The sequence below is a fragment of the Stegostoma tigrinum genome, chromosome 29, assembly GCF_030684315.1.
Source record: "Stegostoma tigrinum isolate sSteTig4 chromosome 29, sSteTig4.hap1, whole genome shotgun sequence".
Taxonomy (NCBI): Eukaryota; Metazoa; Chordata; class Chondrichthyes; order Orectolobiformes; family Stegostomatidae; genus Stegostoma; species Stegostoma tigrinum.
The window spans coordinates 42,950,862-42,966,127 of NC_081382.1; the positions used below are offsets into that span (position 1 = coordinate 42,950,862).

Sequence of the window (15,266 nt, forward strand, 5' to 3'; positions counted from 1 at the left end):
CACTTTATTTATTTGTGCATGAGCTGTGAGCATTACTGACCAGGCCAACATTTATTGCCCATCCCCTAGTTACCTAGAGGGAAGAATCAACCACATTGCTGCTTGTTTGGAGTCACATTTGGCCACACCAAGTGAGGTTAGCAGATTTCCTTCCTTAAGGGACACAAGTGAACCCGATGGGCTTTTACAACAATCATCAATGGTTACATATTCGCAATGAGATTAGTTTTTAATTCTAGATTTTTTACTGAATTCAAATTTTACCAACCACCATGGTGGGATTTGAAGCCATATCCCCAGAACATTGACAACAATAAACACAAAGTTGCTGGGAAAGCCCAGCAGGTCTGGCAGCATCTGTGAATTAAAAAAACAGAGTTAACGTTTCAGGTCCGGTGACCCTTCCTCAGAACATTAGCCTTGGCTTCTGGATTACAAGTCCAGTGACACTGCCACTACGTGGGATTAGTTTATCCCACTCCTTCAAGATTCTAAGCTGTTCTCTCCTCCAAATCCGTATGGCACTTCTCATCATTAACCCTTTCAGATTTGTACATGCTGATTCAATATCTACCTCTTTGACCAACCATTTGATCACCTATTCTAATAATTTGATGCAGCTCAGTGTCAAATATGTGATTTATGCTTCATTGAAGCATCGGGGGACATCCTGGGATGATAAAGGTGAGAGGTTGTATTGATTCAGGATGCTGTCTTTCTCCGAGGTGAAGGACTGGAGTGAGGGAATCTGTACAGAAAGAGGCAGGAACTGAAGCCAAATCATGGTGAGCCTCAGGAAATGAAAAACAAGCAGGCAGTCAAAGTAGATCTAGATGCCCTTGGCACAGTTTTATTGTTATAAGAACCTTTTACAAAAAGCAGTTAACGGGAATACACCAGATTTTTAGAATAGACCCCACTGGTTGACTGTTATAAAACCAGAATATTTTCTCATGGGCAGTTTGGAGTCTATAAAATGCTGCGATGCACAGTCAGGATAGATTTAAATGTCTCGCTTACATCATACAGATTTCTGAAACAAAATCTTCTTAAAAATCACTGTTTATTTACAACGTCTAAAGAAATGGTGTTCTCAATTGAACAGCCCAATCATCCTTTACACAGCCTGCTTTCAAAGGCAATCCCCACATCTCCAATTGGAAAGCTGCCCCTTAAGAATTCCACATTTTGAGGGATTGTACATAAAGGCATTGTGTCTGTCACGTTACCCACCCTTCCCTGCCTCACCCCACACTCACCTCAGAATTACGATATATTCCCCATCCTCTCCCCTCTTGCAAGCCCCATCCAGCCCCCGTTAAAGCCTCCAGCTGTGGCATCCTGCTGACAATGACAAGATCAAGAGGCAATCACTATAAACAGGTGACATTCGAATTTTGACAGGTGTCAAAACTGAGGGGAGGTAGGGAATGGGGAAGGATATATCCACTGCCTGGGGTGGGGAAGTGGAACTTGGTGCCAGTGTTGCTGGAGATTTGGGGAGGATATATCCACTGCAGAGTTGGAGCTGGCAGGGCAGGGCCTTGGTGCCGATGTTGGGGAATGGGGAAGGATATATTCACTGCGTGGAGGTGTGGGGGGTACTTGGTGCCAGTGTTGGAGGAGAGTGGAGGTTGAGGAATACATCTGGGTGTAGAACTTGTTCAGAGATAGTGGGTGTAGAACTTGCCTGCTAGTTCTTAACAACCCAAACTATTCATATTTTGAACCCCCCCCCATCCCTCAGTATCTCCCCCCAACCCAGAATAACTTAAATGCTACTTTTTTAAAAAAAGAACATAGTGTCATTATTGAAATAACTGAAATAAACAAACGTCTTCACAAGGTGGTTACAAAAACAGGTTAAAAGCATCTCTCCTGGTATCGATCAAAAGAGCTCACTTTCTTGGGTTCAATTTCAGGGGCCGAGACCACAATATTAGAATCTTCAGGATAATATTGTACACAGCAACTCCACGATAAGAGTTGAAAACCACACTCATGATGTTTTTAGCGTGTGCAGTCTACAGGAACTGAGCATCTTCTGAAAGCCATGCTATTCATTGTGCAGCTGGAACACTAAACACTCTGATGCTACACCCTGCATTGTGCAGCTAACAGGGTGATCGAGAGTGTGAACAGGTGAATGTGTGAAAGCGCAAGAGTTTTGACTGTGCATACACGATTGCATGTGAATGTGTGTGTAAGTGTGAGTGATTAAATGAGCAAGTGATTGAAGGGTGTGTGAGTGAGAGAGAGAGACAGAGTGAATGAATGTGTGAGGGATTGATTGAATAAATGAGTGAGTGAGACAAAGAATGAGTGCTGAGTGAGTGAGAGAAATGGTGAGTGAATAAGTGAGGGTCAGTGAATGTGTGAGTGAATGAATGAGTGTGATTGATTGGGTAAGTATTGGTATTCAAGGGGTACACAAATACATGTTTGTATTCATTTTTACTCCTTTCTGTGAAGATTCAGAACTCGCATAAATATGTCACACTATTTTATGCATTAATTATTAGCAACAAATTATTTGGCCACAAACCAATTAACACAAATATCAGCTATATAATTTTTTGTTTTAAATAGAATTGTCAGATTTCTACAAAAGCAATAGTCTCTAACTGCCCAAGTTTGTATAGGAGATCAGCAAACACATGACAATCGGCCACCTCTTCAACACCAACAGATAAAACCCATCGATGCTTTTAAATAAAGGATGCAGTAAAACGTAAAGTACATAAATAAATTAAACAAAAAGCAAAGAATAAAACTCCACCCCATCCTCATTTCTTTCAAACCAGAGCAAAAACTGGGCAAGTATCTTCCTACAGTCCAGTTGAAGACTCTCTCACTGACCTGTTACAAGTCTCTGTCATTGTCGCCTGGGAAGGGAAGGGGGAGGCTGGATGTGGGGAGAAAGAGGAGGATGTTGCGGGGAAAGAGGAATTCACTTGAAAACCTGGTCAGCGAGGTGTCCCATTTGGGAGTGCATGCTGGTTGGAGGACTGGAGATACCTTCTGACCAATCTGACATGTTGGAATGCGGCGAGGAGCTGGACCATTGATCAGGGGACTCCGGGGAGGGGGTGAGGAAAGGATGGTCAGCCAATGGAAAAGGGTGGTTTGGCGTGTTGTCCATGGAGGAGTAGCCCCCGTGCTGAGAGGGAGGAGTCAGGAACTGTGTGGTAGCCATTGACTGACTCATGGAGTTTGGCATTGATGTCTGGATCAGCTGGGTGTCCTGAGCTGAAACCATGTGCATGGGGAGGTTGTTTGCCCCCATTGGGGACAGATCATTCTGCCTTGAATCACCATTGCAGTAGTTTTGACTCGTGGGGTGAGCATTTCCAGTGGACAATGTACTGAGGGGCTGCATGGCCTGTGATTGCTGCTGTATCAGATGGGGTTGGGACAGCCTTGTGGTGTTGGTCAGACCCTGGTAGTTGACGATCGGAGACAAAGTGGTGTTAGGGAGTCCGCTATGTAGGGAGGTCATTATTCCATGCTGGTTCTGCTGGAGTCTGCTGGCTTGGGAGTGGACTGGATTCCTCAAGGCACTGTAAAGGTTTTGTGGCATTCCAGCCTGCATCCTAGCCAGCCAGTCACACTGACTGCTCACAGTCCCAGCCCCTCCCAGGTTCATGCCCATTGAAGTGTTGCCCAGAGGCTGCGCATTGGAGCTGGGCATATGCGAGAGGCGAGGAGCCACTGATTCGAAGACCATCCTGTTAGTCCCACTCAGAGCCATCTCCTGCTTGTTGCCCATGCCCAAGTGGCCCAGGTTCAGTTGCCCATCCCCAGCTAGTCCTTGCAAATGGTTTAGCTGGATACTGGGTGACTGCTGGAATGGGGATGTCAAGAGAGGAGGAGAGGCCACGTCCGAAAGGTAAGTGTGGGAGGATTCCAGGGAATCGACGGGGGACAGGACAGCTGGATTGTCCAAAAGGCTTCCCTTCCCATCTTGGGATTTCTTCCTCTTTGCCTTGGCCTCTTTGGAGTCCTTGCCACTCCCAGCCTTGGCACTGTTCTTCCGGGTCTTCTTGCCGTGACTGGCTGACTTAAGGTTGGTCACATAACCATTGGGCGAGCAGATTGTCGGGGAGAGGGTGGTGGTGTTGGGGCCCATTGACACCTGGGGGCTCCTCACCAAGTTATATTCATCTAGCAACCTCACGATATCATGATGCATGCGGTCCTGAGCAATGTCACGAGGCAGTCGATCCATGTGGTCCGTGATTTCACGGTTGGCGAAGTGCTCGAGCAGGAGCTTGCCTGTCTCATAACTCCCTTCCCGAGCTGCCAGGAACAGTGGGGTCTCTTCCTGAGTGGGGACAGAGAAACAAGGGAACAGAGGTTAACACAGCTCAGCACCAGAAGATTCTAAAAAGGCAAACCCACAAAATCCCATCCTGTCTCCATGCATAACAACGAATCATACAACATGGGGAACCATTTAGCCCATTGTGTCTGTGTCAATTATTTTTATGAGCTATCCAAATAGTTCCAGCTTTCTTGGCATTAACCCTTACATTGCATTTAGTGAATTGTCATTGAATTGGGGTCCTGTTCTTCTCTCCTTCTTATTCTTTGGTCAGTTATTCTGAATGTCTTGTGTCATGCATCTGTCTCTACCCTCAGCTGCTCAGCTCGCCATCCACCCCATGTCAGCATAGTTCTGACCTCCTTACCTTGTTGTCCTGCATGTCCTTATTGGCTCCATTTTTCAAAAGGACCAGTGTTGCTTCCACATTATTGACAGCAGCAGCCCAGTGCAGAGCAGATTTCCCTGGAAAGAGAAGACTATCTATCAATATGAGCAACCCTGTACTTGATTCTAGTCAGTTTACCCCAAAACCTGGAAATGTGTCTCTTAAACAGTGAACCCACACTCTGCATTCAATCATTGAACCCTGACCCCAACAATCTACCTCCAACTAGTGACCCTGACCCCAATAATCCACCTCCTATTATGACCCTTGACCCACAATCTACCTTTAATCAGTGACACCTGATACTAACAATGGACTTTTGATCACTGACCCTTCAGTTTAACAATTCACCTGCAAATAATGACTCCTGACCCCAACTATCCAACTCCAACTCAGTGACCCCTGTCTTTCATTTGTTCCAATGACAGGCCCCTCTGAGATCCTGCTATGCTTCTGTTTGGTGATGTGTGGCAGTAAGTCTCGTACCAAAGTCATCTACAGCATTAACGTCAGCATGGCAGTTCACCAGCTCCTCCACCATTCCCTCCACAGCCAACCGTGCAGCCAGGATTAATGGCGTGGTTCCGTCATGCATCCGCGCGTCCAAATCTGTGGCTCGGTTCCGGATCAGGATCTGCCAGGTATACAATAAAATATGGATCAGGATCATCAGGGGAGAGGACAGGGAGTGTGAAGGAATACATGGAGGCCATTCTGCACTGTGAGGCTGTTCCCGGTTCAATTACATGATTCAGCACCCACCCGGTGACATTTTGGTAATATCAGTAGCAGAGCTGATGGTTTTTGGGAAATTCATAAGGAAGATCATGGTGTTTTTGGGAAATCGGCAGTGAAGGTGATGGTTTTTACTTAAATTAGTTTCAAAGCTGATGGTTTTTGGTGAAATTGGTAGCAAAGGTGATTTTTTTGGGCAAAGTTGGTAGTGGAGGTGATGACTTTTGGTGAAATCAGTCACAGAGGTGAGTGTGTTACCTGGAAAACCCCTTGGGCATCAGCAGCCACAGCAGCATGCAGAGGGGTCCTGCCCATGTTGTCCTGGATATTGGCATCTGCACTTGATTCTAGGAGGCGTTTGGCTGCATCTGAACGGGCATAGCGTGCGGCCAAATGCAGGGCAGTCTCGCCAGTCCGGTCAGTCTGGTTGTGCAGCTTGGCCCCCTGGTAGATGAAATCAGAGATGAGGTTCCCAGAGGCATCATCTACTTCCTCCTCGCTGTTCGCCATCTCCAAACCCCCTCCACTGCATGAGGCGATCATCAAGGGGGTGAACCCATCTGGGGAGGAAAATTGGTGGGAAAACAATGATTGTTAGTAACAGCAGGATATCATGTAATGGTAACCTCACCCTTGTTCCCACAACTCTAACGCACACCAAGCTCCCAAAAGCCAATCCGCTCACTGCGCTCTTCATCACAACCCCAAGCCCTCACCCTCAACCCCAAGCCATCACCCTCAACTCCAAGCCCTCACCCTCAACCCCAAACCCTCACCCTACAACTCCAAACCCACACCCTCAACCCCAAACCCTCACCCTCAAACCCCAAACCCACACCCTCAAGCCCAAACCCACACCCTCAACCCCAAGACCTCACTCCCAAAGCTATATGAAAGCATTGAAAACAGAAGAATCGGCCATTTGGCCCTTGAGCATACCCTGCCATTCATTCTGATCTAGGCTGGTTAATTAACTGTTCCCACTTCTTGCCCATATCCTTTGATCTTTTTAGCCCCAAGTGCTACATCTAACTCCTTCTTGAATTCATATATTGTTTTGTCATCGACTGTTTTCTGTGATAGTGAATTCCGCAGGCTAGATGATAACATTTCTCATCTCAGTTCTAAAAGGCTTATCCTGTATCCTTAACTATGAGATCTGATTTGGACTCCCCTCACAATCCGGAACAACCTTCCTGCATCTAACACTTCTTATCCCATATTATGCCCCAAATTCTGACCTCCACACCAACTGCTTGACCGTTCCTGAAAAACTAACATTTACTGAGTGTTACAGGGTTGTATTATAGAATATATATGATTTTTATGATGCTCTCTATATGATGTGTTTGTATATTTACAGTGTTTGGCTCAGAAACTTACCTGGGCCTCTGACATTGACGTCCATACAGTCAGACTCAGTCTCCCCCTGAGGAGGGGTGGGGGCCATGGTGGGCAGTCGGAGATCAGCAGCATCCAGGTGTTGCTGTGTCCACTGTCTGTGGTCAGCATTCTCCTCACGGTTCACCAAGATCACTTGCTCTTCGAACTGTGCAGAAGCACAAACAGAAACCACATCATCAGATAGGAAGAGAAGCAGGGGGGAGGTGGAGGGAGAGAGGCAGGGGGAAGGAGAGAGGCAGGGAAATGGTGAGAGGGAGGGGAATGGAGATATGAAGGAGAACGGAGGGAGGAAGGAGAACGGAGGGAGGAAGGAATGAAGAGAGGGAAGGGGAGGGGCAAGGAGAGAAGGAGGGGGAGGGATAGGGTAAAGAAGCAGGAGATGGTGGAAGAGAGATTGACAGTGGAAGGGAGAGAGAGATGGTGGCAGGGAGAGAGAGATGGTGGGGAAAGGAAAAAGGAAGAGGGGGAGGGAGAGAAGCGAAGGGGAAGGGAGAGAAGAGTCAGTGGTCAGGTGTCACACAGAAGGCTGAGTGATTTGATGGCTCACAGGAGGGGTGAGGTTAGAGAAGACCATGCAAGACAGGATCCCATACCTTGAATCTCTTGGTTTCAGTCCCCCTGTCATCGCCCCAGTGCTCATTTTGGTTGTCATCCATGAGTGCTCCATCAGAAACATTCTTCAAAGGCCTGTCAACAGTTCAGATGAGGAATGAGTGACCACACCATCTGGTTTCTTCACCATTTCCTCGACAGGAGGAATATTGAGAACCTCCCAAACTGCTCAGGAAGGAAAGCTTCAAGCTGAGCAGGAAAAATCAGCAGCCAGGTCGGGGACGGAGAGTGGGTGGGGGTGGGGTGGTGGACTGAGGTTGGGGTGGTTTTGGGAGAGTGATGGGGGGGCGAGATGGGGGAAAACTGGGGGTTTAGAGAGCAGGAGGATGGTGGCGGAGAGAGGGGGGTAAGGACTGTGAGAGAGATAAAGATAAGACTGGTAGAAGAAAAGTGGGGAAGAGAGAGGGAGGAGGACTAGAAGGAGACCAGGAAGGAGAGGGGTGGAGGTTAGAAATGGAAATTTTTGTACATGGATGAAAAAGTGTCTGAATGGTTTAATAATTGACAGTATGGTGACAATGTGACGGGGACTCTAAAGGAGGAGTTATGAGAAATTCCTTAAGCTCAGGAGCTTCTTGCATTGTCTGTACTGATTTGGGTGATATTCATGTTCTGTGTAAACAGTCCTAGTGTATGACAAACTCCTTACTGTTCACTCAACAAGACCCTTCTAGTTAGACCAGGAAGGCAATGTTGCCTTTGACACTAGATCACATCAAGCTTGAAGGAACCTCCAAGGCAGAAGAGGTGGAAGGGAGGGGAGAGGAGTGAAGGAGGGGGAAAAGAAGAGAGAAACAGACAGAAGGAAAGAAGAGAGGGAAAAAGAGAGGAAGGAAGGAAGTAGAAGGGAAGGGAGAGAGAAAGGAGAAAATGAGAGGACATAGGAAAAGACAGGGAGGAACTGGCAGCAGAGGGAGAGAGGGAGAATAAGACAAAATGAGATGCAGAGAAAGAGATAAATTGTATTGTACACAGGAGAGTGAGAAAGGGTGAGTACATAAAATCATTCCCGAATATCTGTGCTTTTGACAAAGCGAGAACTGATAATTTGTTTTCAGAACTGACATTTCAAAATTCTGTTACGCGTGAAAGAAAGTAACGAGGGAGCTGCAAGCGACTGAGTTAGATATCCTGTCAACATCTGAAGGATAAATTAGATAGTAACCAAATAATTACAAGTCAAACCTGTGACCAATGAAAACTTGGAATTTCAAATTGAAGGTTAAAATTACTAAATACAAAAGCTAAGAAATCATATTATTTTTCTATAAATCCCTGGTTAGGTCTTAGCAGGGTGTCTAATTCTGACTTTGAGGCTATGCAGAGAGTGTGGGGGAGAGTTACTGTAGTGATCCCAGGGATGAGGGAGTTGAGTGAATGTGGAGAGACTGGAGTTGCTGGAATTGTTCTCCTTTCAGCAGGGAAGGTTAAGAAGAAGATTTGATCAAGGTGATTGAAATCAGGAAACAAAAATAGAAATTGCTGGAAAAACTCAGCAGGTCTGACAGCATTGGTGGAGAGAAATCAGAGTAAGTGGTTTAGGTCCAGTGATCCTTCTTCAGAACAGAATCAAGGAGGGGTTTAACTGAATCAATGAGAAGTGTGTGTTTCTGGGTCAGGAGGGTCAGTGACCAGAGAGACAGAAATTAAACGGAATCGGTAAATGAACCAGAGGGGGAGAGGAGGATTTTTTCTGACACAGTGTGTTGTTTGTGGGATGTGCTGCCTGAAAGAGCAATGGGACCAGACTTAACAGGAGCTTTCCACAGAGAATTGGAAAAATACTTGAGAAGGAGAAAACTGCTGATTGTTAGGAAATGACAAAGTGAAATCTACGATTGGATAGACACATCAAAGAGCTGGGATAGGCTGATGGACCAAAGGAGAATATAAGGTGAAGTAGTAAGTATGGACTTATTTATAGAGGTGACAGTTGGCATGGCAGAGGTAATACAATGCATGTGGTGTATATGGACCTCAAGAAAGCCTTTGACAAAGTGCTACGAATGTCCATTGGAAAAATTAAGGAGTGTGGAGTTAGGAGAAGAAAGTTGTATGTAGAAACTGCTTAGAAAGAATGTGAAGATTTACATAGCTTTCTCAAATTGGTTGGAAGTGGGAATCGGTGTCCAAATATTCTAATGAGAGTTAAAGAGGACAAAGAATGAATTATGTGAGAGTGAGAGGCTATTGGCTGTGGTAAGATGGGGCAATAGGTAACGTAGCACATTTTCTTTAAGAAATTGTGAATGTGATGGAGCTTTGGTGCTTTGGGGGGGAAGTCAGAGGAAGTAGAATTTAACTTGTGAGCAGCATGTTCTATGAAGCAGACAGATAGAAACTGGGTCAGAAGATATAGATGTGTGGGATGTAAAGTGAGATGTAATAGTAAGTCACAACATAGGAAAAGAGTGAGGCTATGCCCTTTAGTATCCAGCATAGAGACATTGACTATTTTCTGAATGGGAAGAGGCTTCTGAAATCTGAAACACAAAGGGGCCCAAGAGTCCTAGATTAGTGTTCTCTTAAGATTAACGTGAGGTTCAGTTGGCAATTAGGAAGACAAATGCAATGTTAGCATTCATTTCAAGAGGGCTAGAATATATGAACAGGAATGTACTGTTGAGGCTGTGTAAGACTCTGGTCAGACCACATCTGGAATATTGTCAGCAGTTTTGGGTTCTATATCTAAGGATAGATATGTTGGTCTTGGAGGGGTCTAGAATCCCAAGGATGAAGGACTTGTCATGTGAGGAGCAGCTGAGGATGAGGGAGAATGGCATTGAAACTTAGAGAATGATGAAAGGTACAGACATAGAGAATAAAATGTGAGGCTGGATGAACACAGTAGGCCCAGCAGCATCTTCTCAGGAGCACAAAAGCTGATGTTTCGGCCTAGACCCTTCGTCAGAGACATAGAGAAGATGTTTCCACTGGTAAGAGAGCCTAGGACTCGGGGCATACCCTCAGAGTGAAGGGACAACCCTTTAAAACTGAGATGAGGATCCAGAGGATGGTGAATCTGTGGAAGTCATTGCACAAAGGACTGTGGAGGCCAAGTCATTGAGTGTACTTAAGACAGAAATAGTTAGGTTCTTGATTAATAAAAGGAACAAGGGTTACAAAGGGAAAGCAGGAGATGGGTTAGAGAAACATGTATCAGACATGATTGAATGGTGAACCAGACTCGATAGGCCAAATGGCACTACTCTGCTCCTATGTCTAATGGATTTCTGACCTAATGGTAAGTGCACATAAACCTCAGGAAGTCCACAGTGAGTGGACTATGTGTAATATTGGTCTCCATAGCAAAGGACAGACATATTGACGTTTCTCAAGTTCGGATTCACCAGGAAACAGCCTAGTCTGAGGACTTTATTAACTGAATCAAAATCTTTAACATTATAAGAGATGGGACATGTTGAAGCTGATTGCAGGATCCTGAGTCATGGACACCGGCAGAGGATTAAATTGGAGATTAGGACATGGGTTGAATAAACTCCTCACAGAAGGCGGTTGTGAGGTTTTTACGTTCAAAGTTATTGATTGAAGCAGAAATCGGGTCAACATTTAAGATCCAAGTTAGAGAGGTCTTCAAAATGAATACAGGATAAAGGAAAACAGAGTAGCTCTCTGGAATTGGATATTATTAATGTGCAGGATGAACACCAACACAGAGCAGATGAACCGAATGGCCTCTTTGAGTATAATTCTGTATGGAGAGGGATTGAGCTGGCTAAAGACAACAATAGGCTCTAAATGAAAGCCTGAGCCTGAGCGAGATGGTGAACAGAGAGAAAATAAAGGCACAAACTGCATCAACGGAAAATGGAGGAGAGTGACATTGGAGGAATAGGGGGAGGAAATCTCCGACACAAATCTGCACAGAGAGACCACCAGACAAAGAGGGACACATGGACAGAAACCCCAGAGAGAGACCCCAGATACAGACAAACACCCGGACAGAGAGAGACCCCAGATAGAGGTACACATCCGGACAGAGAGAGACCCCAGATAGAGACAAACACCCGGACAGAGAGAGATCCCAGATAGAGACAAACACCCGGACAGAGAGAGACCCCAGATAGAGGTACACACCCGCACAGAGAGAGACCCCAGATAGAGGCACACACCCGGACAGAGAAAGACCCCAGATAGAGACACACACCCGGACAGAGAGAGACCCCAGATAGAGACACACACCCGGACAGAGAGAGACCCCAGATAGAGGTACACACCCGGACAGAGAGAGACCCCAGATAGAGACAAACACCCGGACAGAGAGAGACCCCAGATAGAGACAAACACCCGGACAGAGAGAGACCCCAGATAGAGACACACACCCAGACAGAGAGAGACCCCAGATAGAGGTACACACCCGGACAGAGAGAGACCCCAGATAGAGACAAACACCCGGACAGAGAGAGACCCCAGATAGAGACACACACCCGGACAGAGAGAGACCCCAGACAGAGGCACACACCCAGACAGAGAGAGACCCCAGATAGAGACACACACCCGGACAGAGAGAGACCCCAGATAGAGGCACACACCCGGACAGAGAGAGACCCCAGATAGAGACAAACACCCGGACAGAGAGAGACCCCAGATAGAGACAAACACCCGGACAGAAGGAGACCCCAGATAGAGACAAACACCCGGACAGAGTGCGACCCCAGATAGAGGCACACACCCGGACAGAGAGAGACCCCAGATAGAGACACACACCCGGACTTAGAGAGAGAGGCATGCAGAGCGAGAGAGGCACAACCCGACATAGAGTGACCCGAAACAGAGACACACACCAGGGAAAGAGAGACCCCAGACAGATAGAGGCACACAGACAAGAGAGACATGCGGATAGAAAGAGAGACGTGGACAGAGAAAGATCCTCAGACAGAGAGAGGACAAACACACAGACAACTGAGTACAGATACTCTGAGACAGGATATGACTAAAATAGAATGACATTAAGTTAAATCTCACCAAGTGGCCATTTGACCAACTGGTATAGAATGATGGAAGGGGGCAGTGCTACTGGAAGTTACCTGCCTTGCTAAGGTTCAAAGCCAAGGGGATAAGAAGAGTTACTGCAGTCACATACTCAGACGTTAAATACGGACATTATGGTCTGTGCAAGGTGCTGTGACAAATTGATGGGAAACATGCCTCCTCACATACAGACACACAGTCATACACACTCGCACATCAACCCTCCAATCTGGGCAGCTGATAAACTAAAAATAGCAAATTGTTAAAGTCTAACTTACTTCAACCCGACCGAATCCTCGCCCACCGGTTCCCGGCGTTTCTTCTTGCTGCTCTCCGTCACCTTGAAACCTTCAGGGAACCAGAGCTGTCCATGCTCTCGATGTCGTTTCCGAGACACCAGCACCCCCATCCCAATGAAGGCCAGGAATATGAGCACAGACACCACGACATACATGGGGTACAGGTTATCGTCATGAATGGTCACAATTCCTTTACCTGAAGAGAATGCAGGAGGAGGAAATTATCAAAACAGACGTGAAACAGAGAGAAGGAGAGGTACGGGAGAGAAAGAGGGAGGGAGGAGCGAAGGAGACAGAGGGAGAGAGCAAGAAGAGAGAGAAAAGCAATGAGAGGAGAGAGGGAGTGAGAGAAGGAGAAAGGGAGAGAGAGAGGAAGAGAGATGAAAGAAGAGAAGGAAAGAGTGGTGGGAGTGGAGGTGGAGAGGAGGCAGTGGAAGGAGAGAGGAGGAAGAGAAAATGGAGAGATAGAGGACAGAAGGAGAGACAGAAGAGAAAAAAAGGGAGGGGGAAGCGAGAGGAGAGAAGGACGGAGAGAGAAGAATAAAGAGGAGTGGGAAAAATAGAGAGACAATAGAGAGAGAGAAAGGGAAGAGAAGGAGAGAAAAAAGGTAGACGGGGAAGAAATGTGAAGCACAAAGGATGGGGAAGGTAGAGGGTGGGAGAGGGAAAGACAGAGTGAGAAAGATGGAGAGGTTGAGAGGGAGAAGGAGAATCAGACCACGAACAGTAAGCGCAGAGTTATAAACTACGAGGGTTCCATTTTATATAGATGCATGAAGAGAAATTAGGATTCAGTCGGTGTGATAAACTCTCTGAACAAGGTCAGTTAAATGATGGGTAATCAGAATTGCAAAAAAACATAAACGAAAGAGAGAAAAATGTCCCAGAACGGTGCTAGGGGTTTGTTTGTATTTTCCTTCTTTTGACTTGAAGAACGTCGAACTCTTGTCTCGCCCTCGAAGGGAAAGGATTTAGTGATCATCAAATTAGCACGGCAGGATTAATCTGTCAAAATCTCGGGAATTACAGACTGATCCTAACTACAAAGATATCAACTTCTCATCCACTCCGATCAATTCCTTCTTTTTTGCCTTAATGATTTGGCAGCTGATAAGTTGGATCAGAGGTACCCTTTGAGAGGTGGTTAATTAGTCTGTCGGACAATGTGTGCTTTATTTTCCTGCACCACATTCCTCTGAAGGTATGGGGACATGTCAAAATCTCACACTTACTCTCCACAGTCTCAATGTTGTATGGGAGCTGGAGGCTGCCTTGGGAAGCCATGGCACCTAGGAAAGCTGCCACATCTGTTGCGCTGGCGAAACAGTCAGAGAAAGCCTGGTAACACTGTCGATTATCTATTTCCAGGTGAACAATCGACCTAGCCAAGGAAAAATACATAGAGCATTTGTGTAGCACCTTCACCACCTCAGGCTAACCCAGAGTGCCTCACAGACAATATCCAATCCAGTCAACTTGTTTTTCATGTAGGAAAGGTGAGTGCCTATTTGCACGCAACCAAATCTCTCAAATTGTGGTGTGACAATGAACCAATAATCTCCGTTGGTTACAAGGTGACTATTAGCCCCAGGGCACTCAGCAAAACTCTTCTAAGTCCTGCACCTCAACCCCCCAGAATCATAGAATCCCTACAGTGCAGAGAGATGCCATTTGGCCCATTAAGTCTGCCCTGACCCTCTAAGGGTATCCCATCCCACACCCTATCCCAAAACCCTGCATTTAGTATGGCCAATCCACCCAACCTGCACATCTTTGGACTGTGAGAGGAAACCAGAGTGCCCACACCAACATGGGAAGAACATGCAAATTCTACACACAGAGTCACCTGAGAGTGGAATCGAACCTGGGCCCCTGGTACTGTGAGGCAGCAGTGCTAGCCACTTATCCAATGTGCTGCCCCTACGTTTCCACAAAATAGTGGTCATGGTTTTTTTTTAAAGGGGGATGGGCACATGTTGTCTGTACTCACCCTTTGACTTCCTGCCGGTCCAACTCCCTGCGACTCCGTGGGGACACCAGTGCATAGAATGATCGCTTGACGTGACTCAGTGCGTCAATGACTCTACCACTGGCATCTGCCATTGATCTCTTCACATGGTGTCTATGCAGCTGCTCTTTGTTCCCGTAGTAAGGATAAACCATCATGTCACCATTGGGGTGCCTCTTAAACTTGACGTTGGTGTGCAGGATGTGGCTGAGCTCCCGGAGGAACCCCACTGAGTCGTTCAGCAGTTGTTCAGGGGGCACCAGGACAATGAGGAGCAGTGTTCCCTCTGCCAGCTTCTGTGGCTTGTCGTTGGCACAATCCAGACCGTCCCATCCACACTCGATATTATTACAGCCCTGGTCACAGTGGCCATCATCATAGTGGTCTTTACAGTACAGGTCATACAGGGGACTTTCCAATGTGCGGGAGAGAGGAAAAACTCCATTAATCAATGTCTGGGACACAGTGATACTCCATCATACCCTTTCCCAGAATATCACCACA

General features: G+C 46.5%; 1 protein-coding gene across 1 annotated transcript in view; it reads right to left on the bottom strand.

The window, feature by feature from the left end:
• Window positions 1–824: 824 nt before the first annotated feature.
• The window catches only part of LOC125465428 (neurogenic locus notch homolog protein 1-like), a 110,715-nt gene continuing 96,273 nt past the window's right edge, over window positions 825–15,266 (bottom strand). The window contains exons 26-34 of the mRNA XM_059638134.1: window positions 14,745–15,173; window positions 13,987–14,135; window positions 12,734–12,950; window positions 7,445–7,538; window positions 6,831–6,996; window positions 5,706–6,007; window positions 5,199–5,346; window positions 4,692–4,789; window positions 825–4,324 (exon numbers count right to left, since the gene is read on the bottom strand). Coding sequence (XP_059494117.1) covers window positions 2,951–4,324; window positions 4,692–4,789; window positions 5,199–5,346; window positions 5,706–6,007; window positions 6,831–6,996; window positions 7,445–7,538; window positions 12,734–12,950; window positions 13,987–14,135; window positions 14,745–15,173 — 2,977 coding nt within the window. The 3' untranslated portion in view covers window positions 825–2,950. The remainder of the gene's footprint in view (window positions 4,325–4,691; window positions 4,790–5,198; window positions 5,347–5,705; window positions 6,008–6,830; window positions 6,997–7,444; window positions 7,539–12,733; window positions 12,951–13,986; window positions 14,136–14,744; window positions 15,174–15,266) is intronic.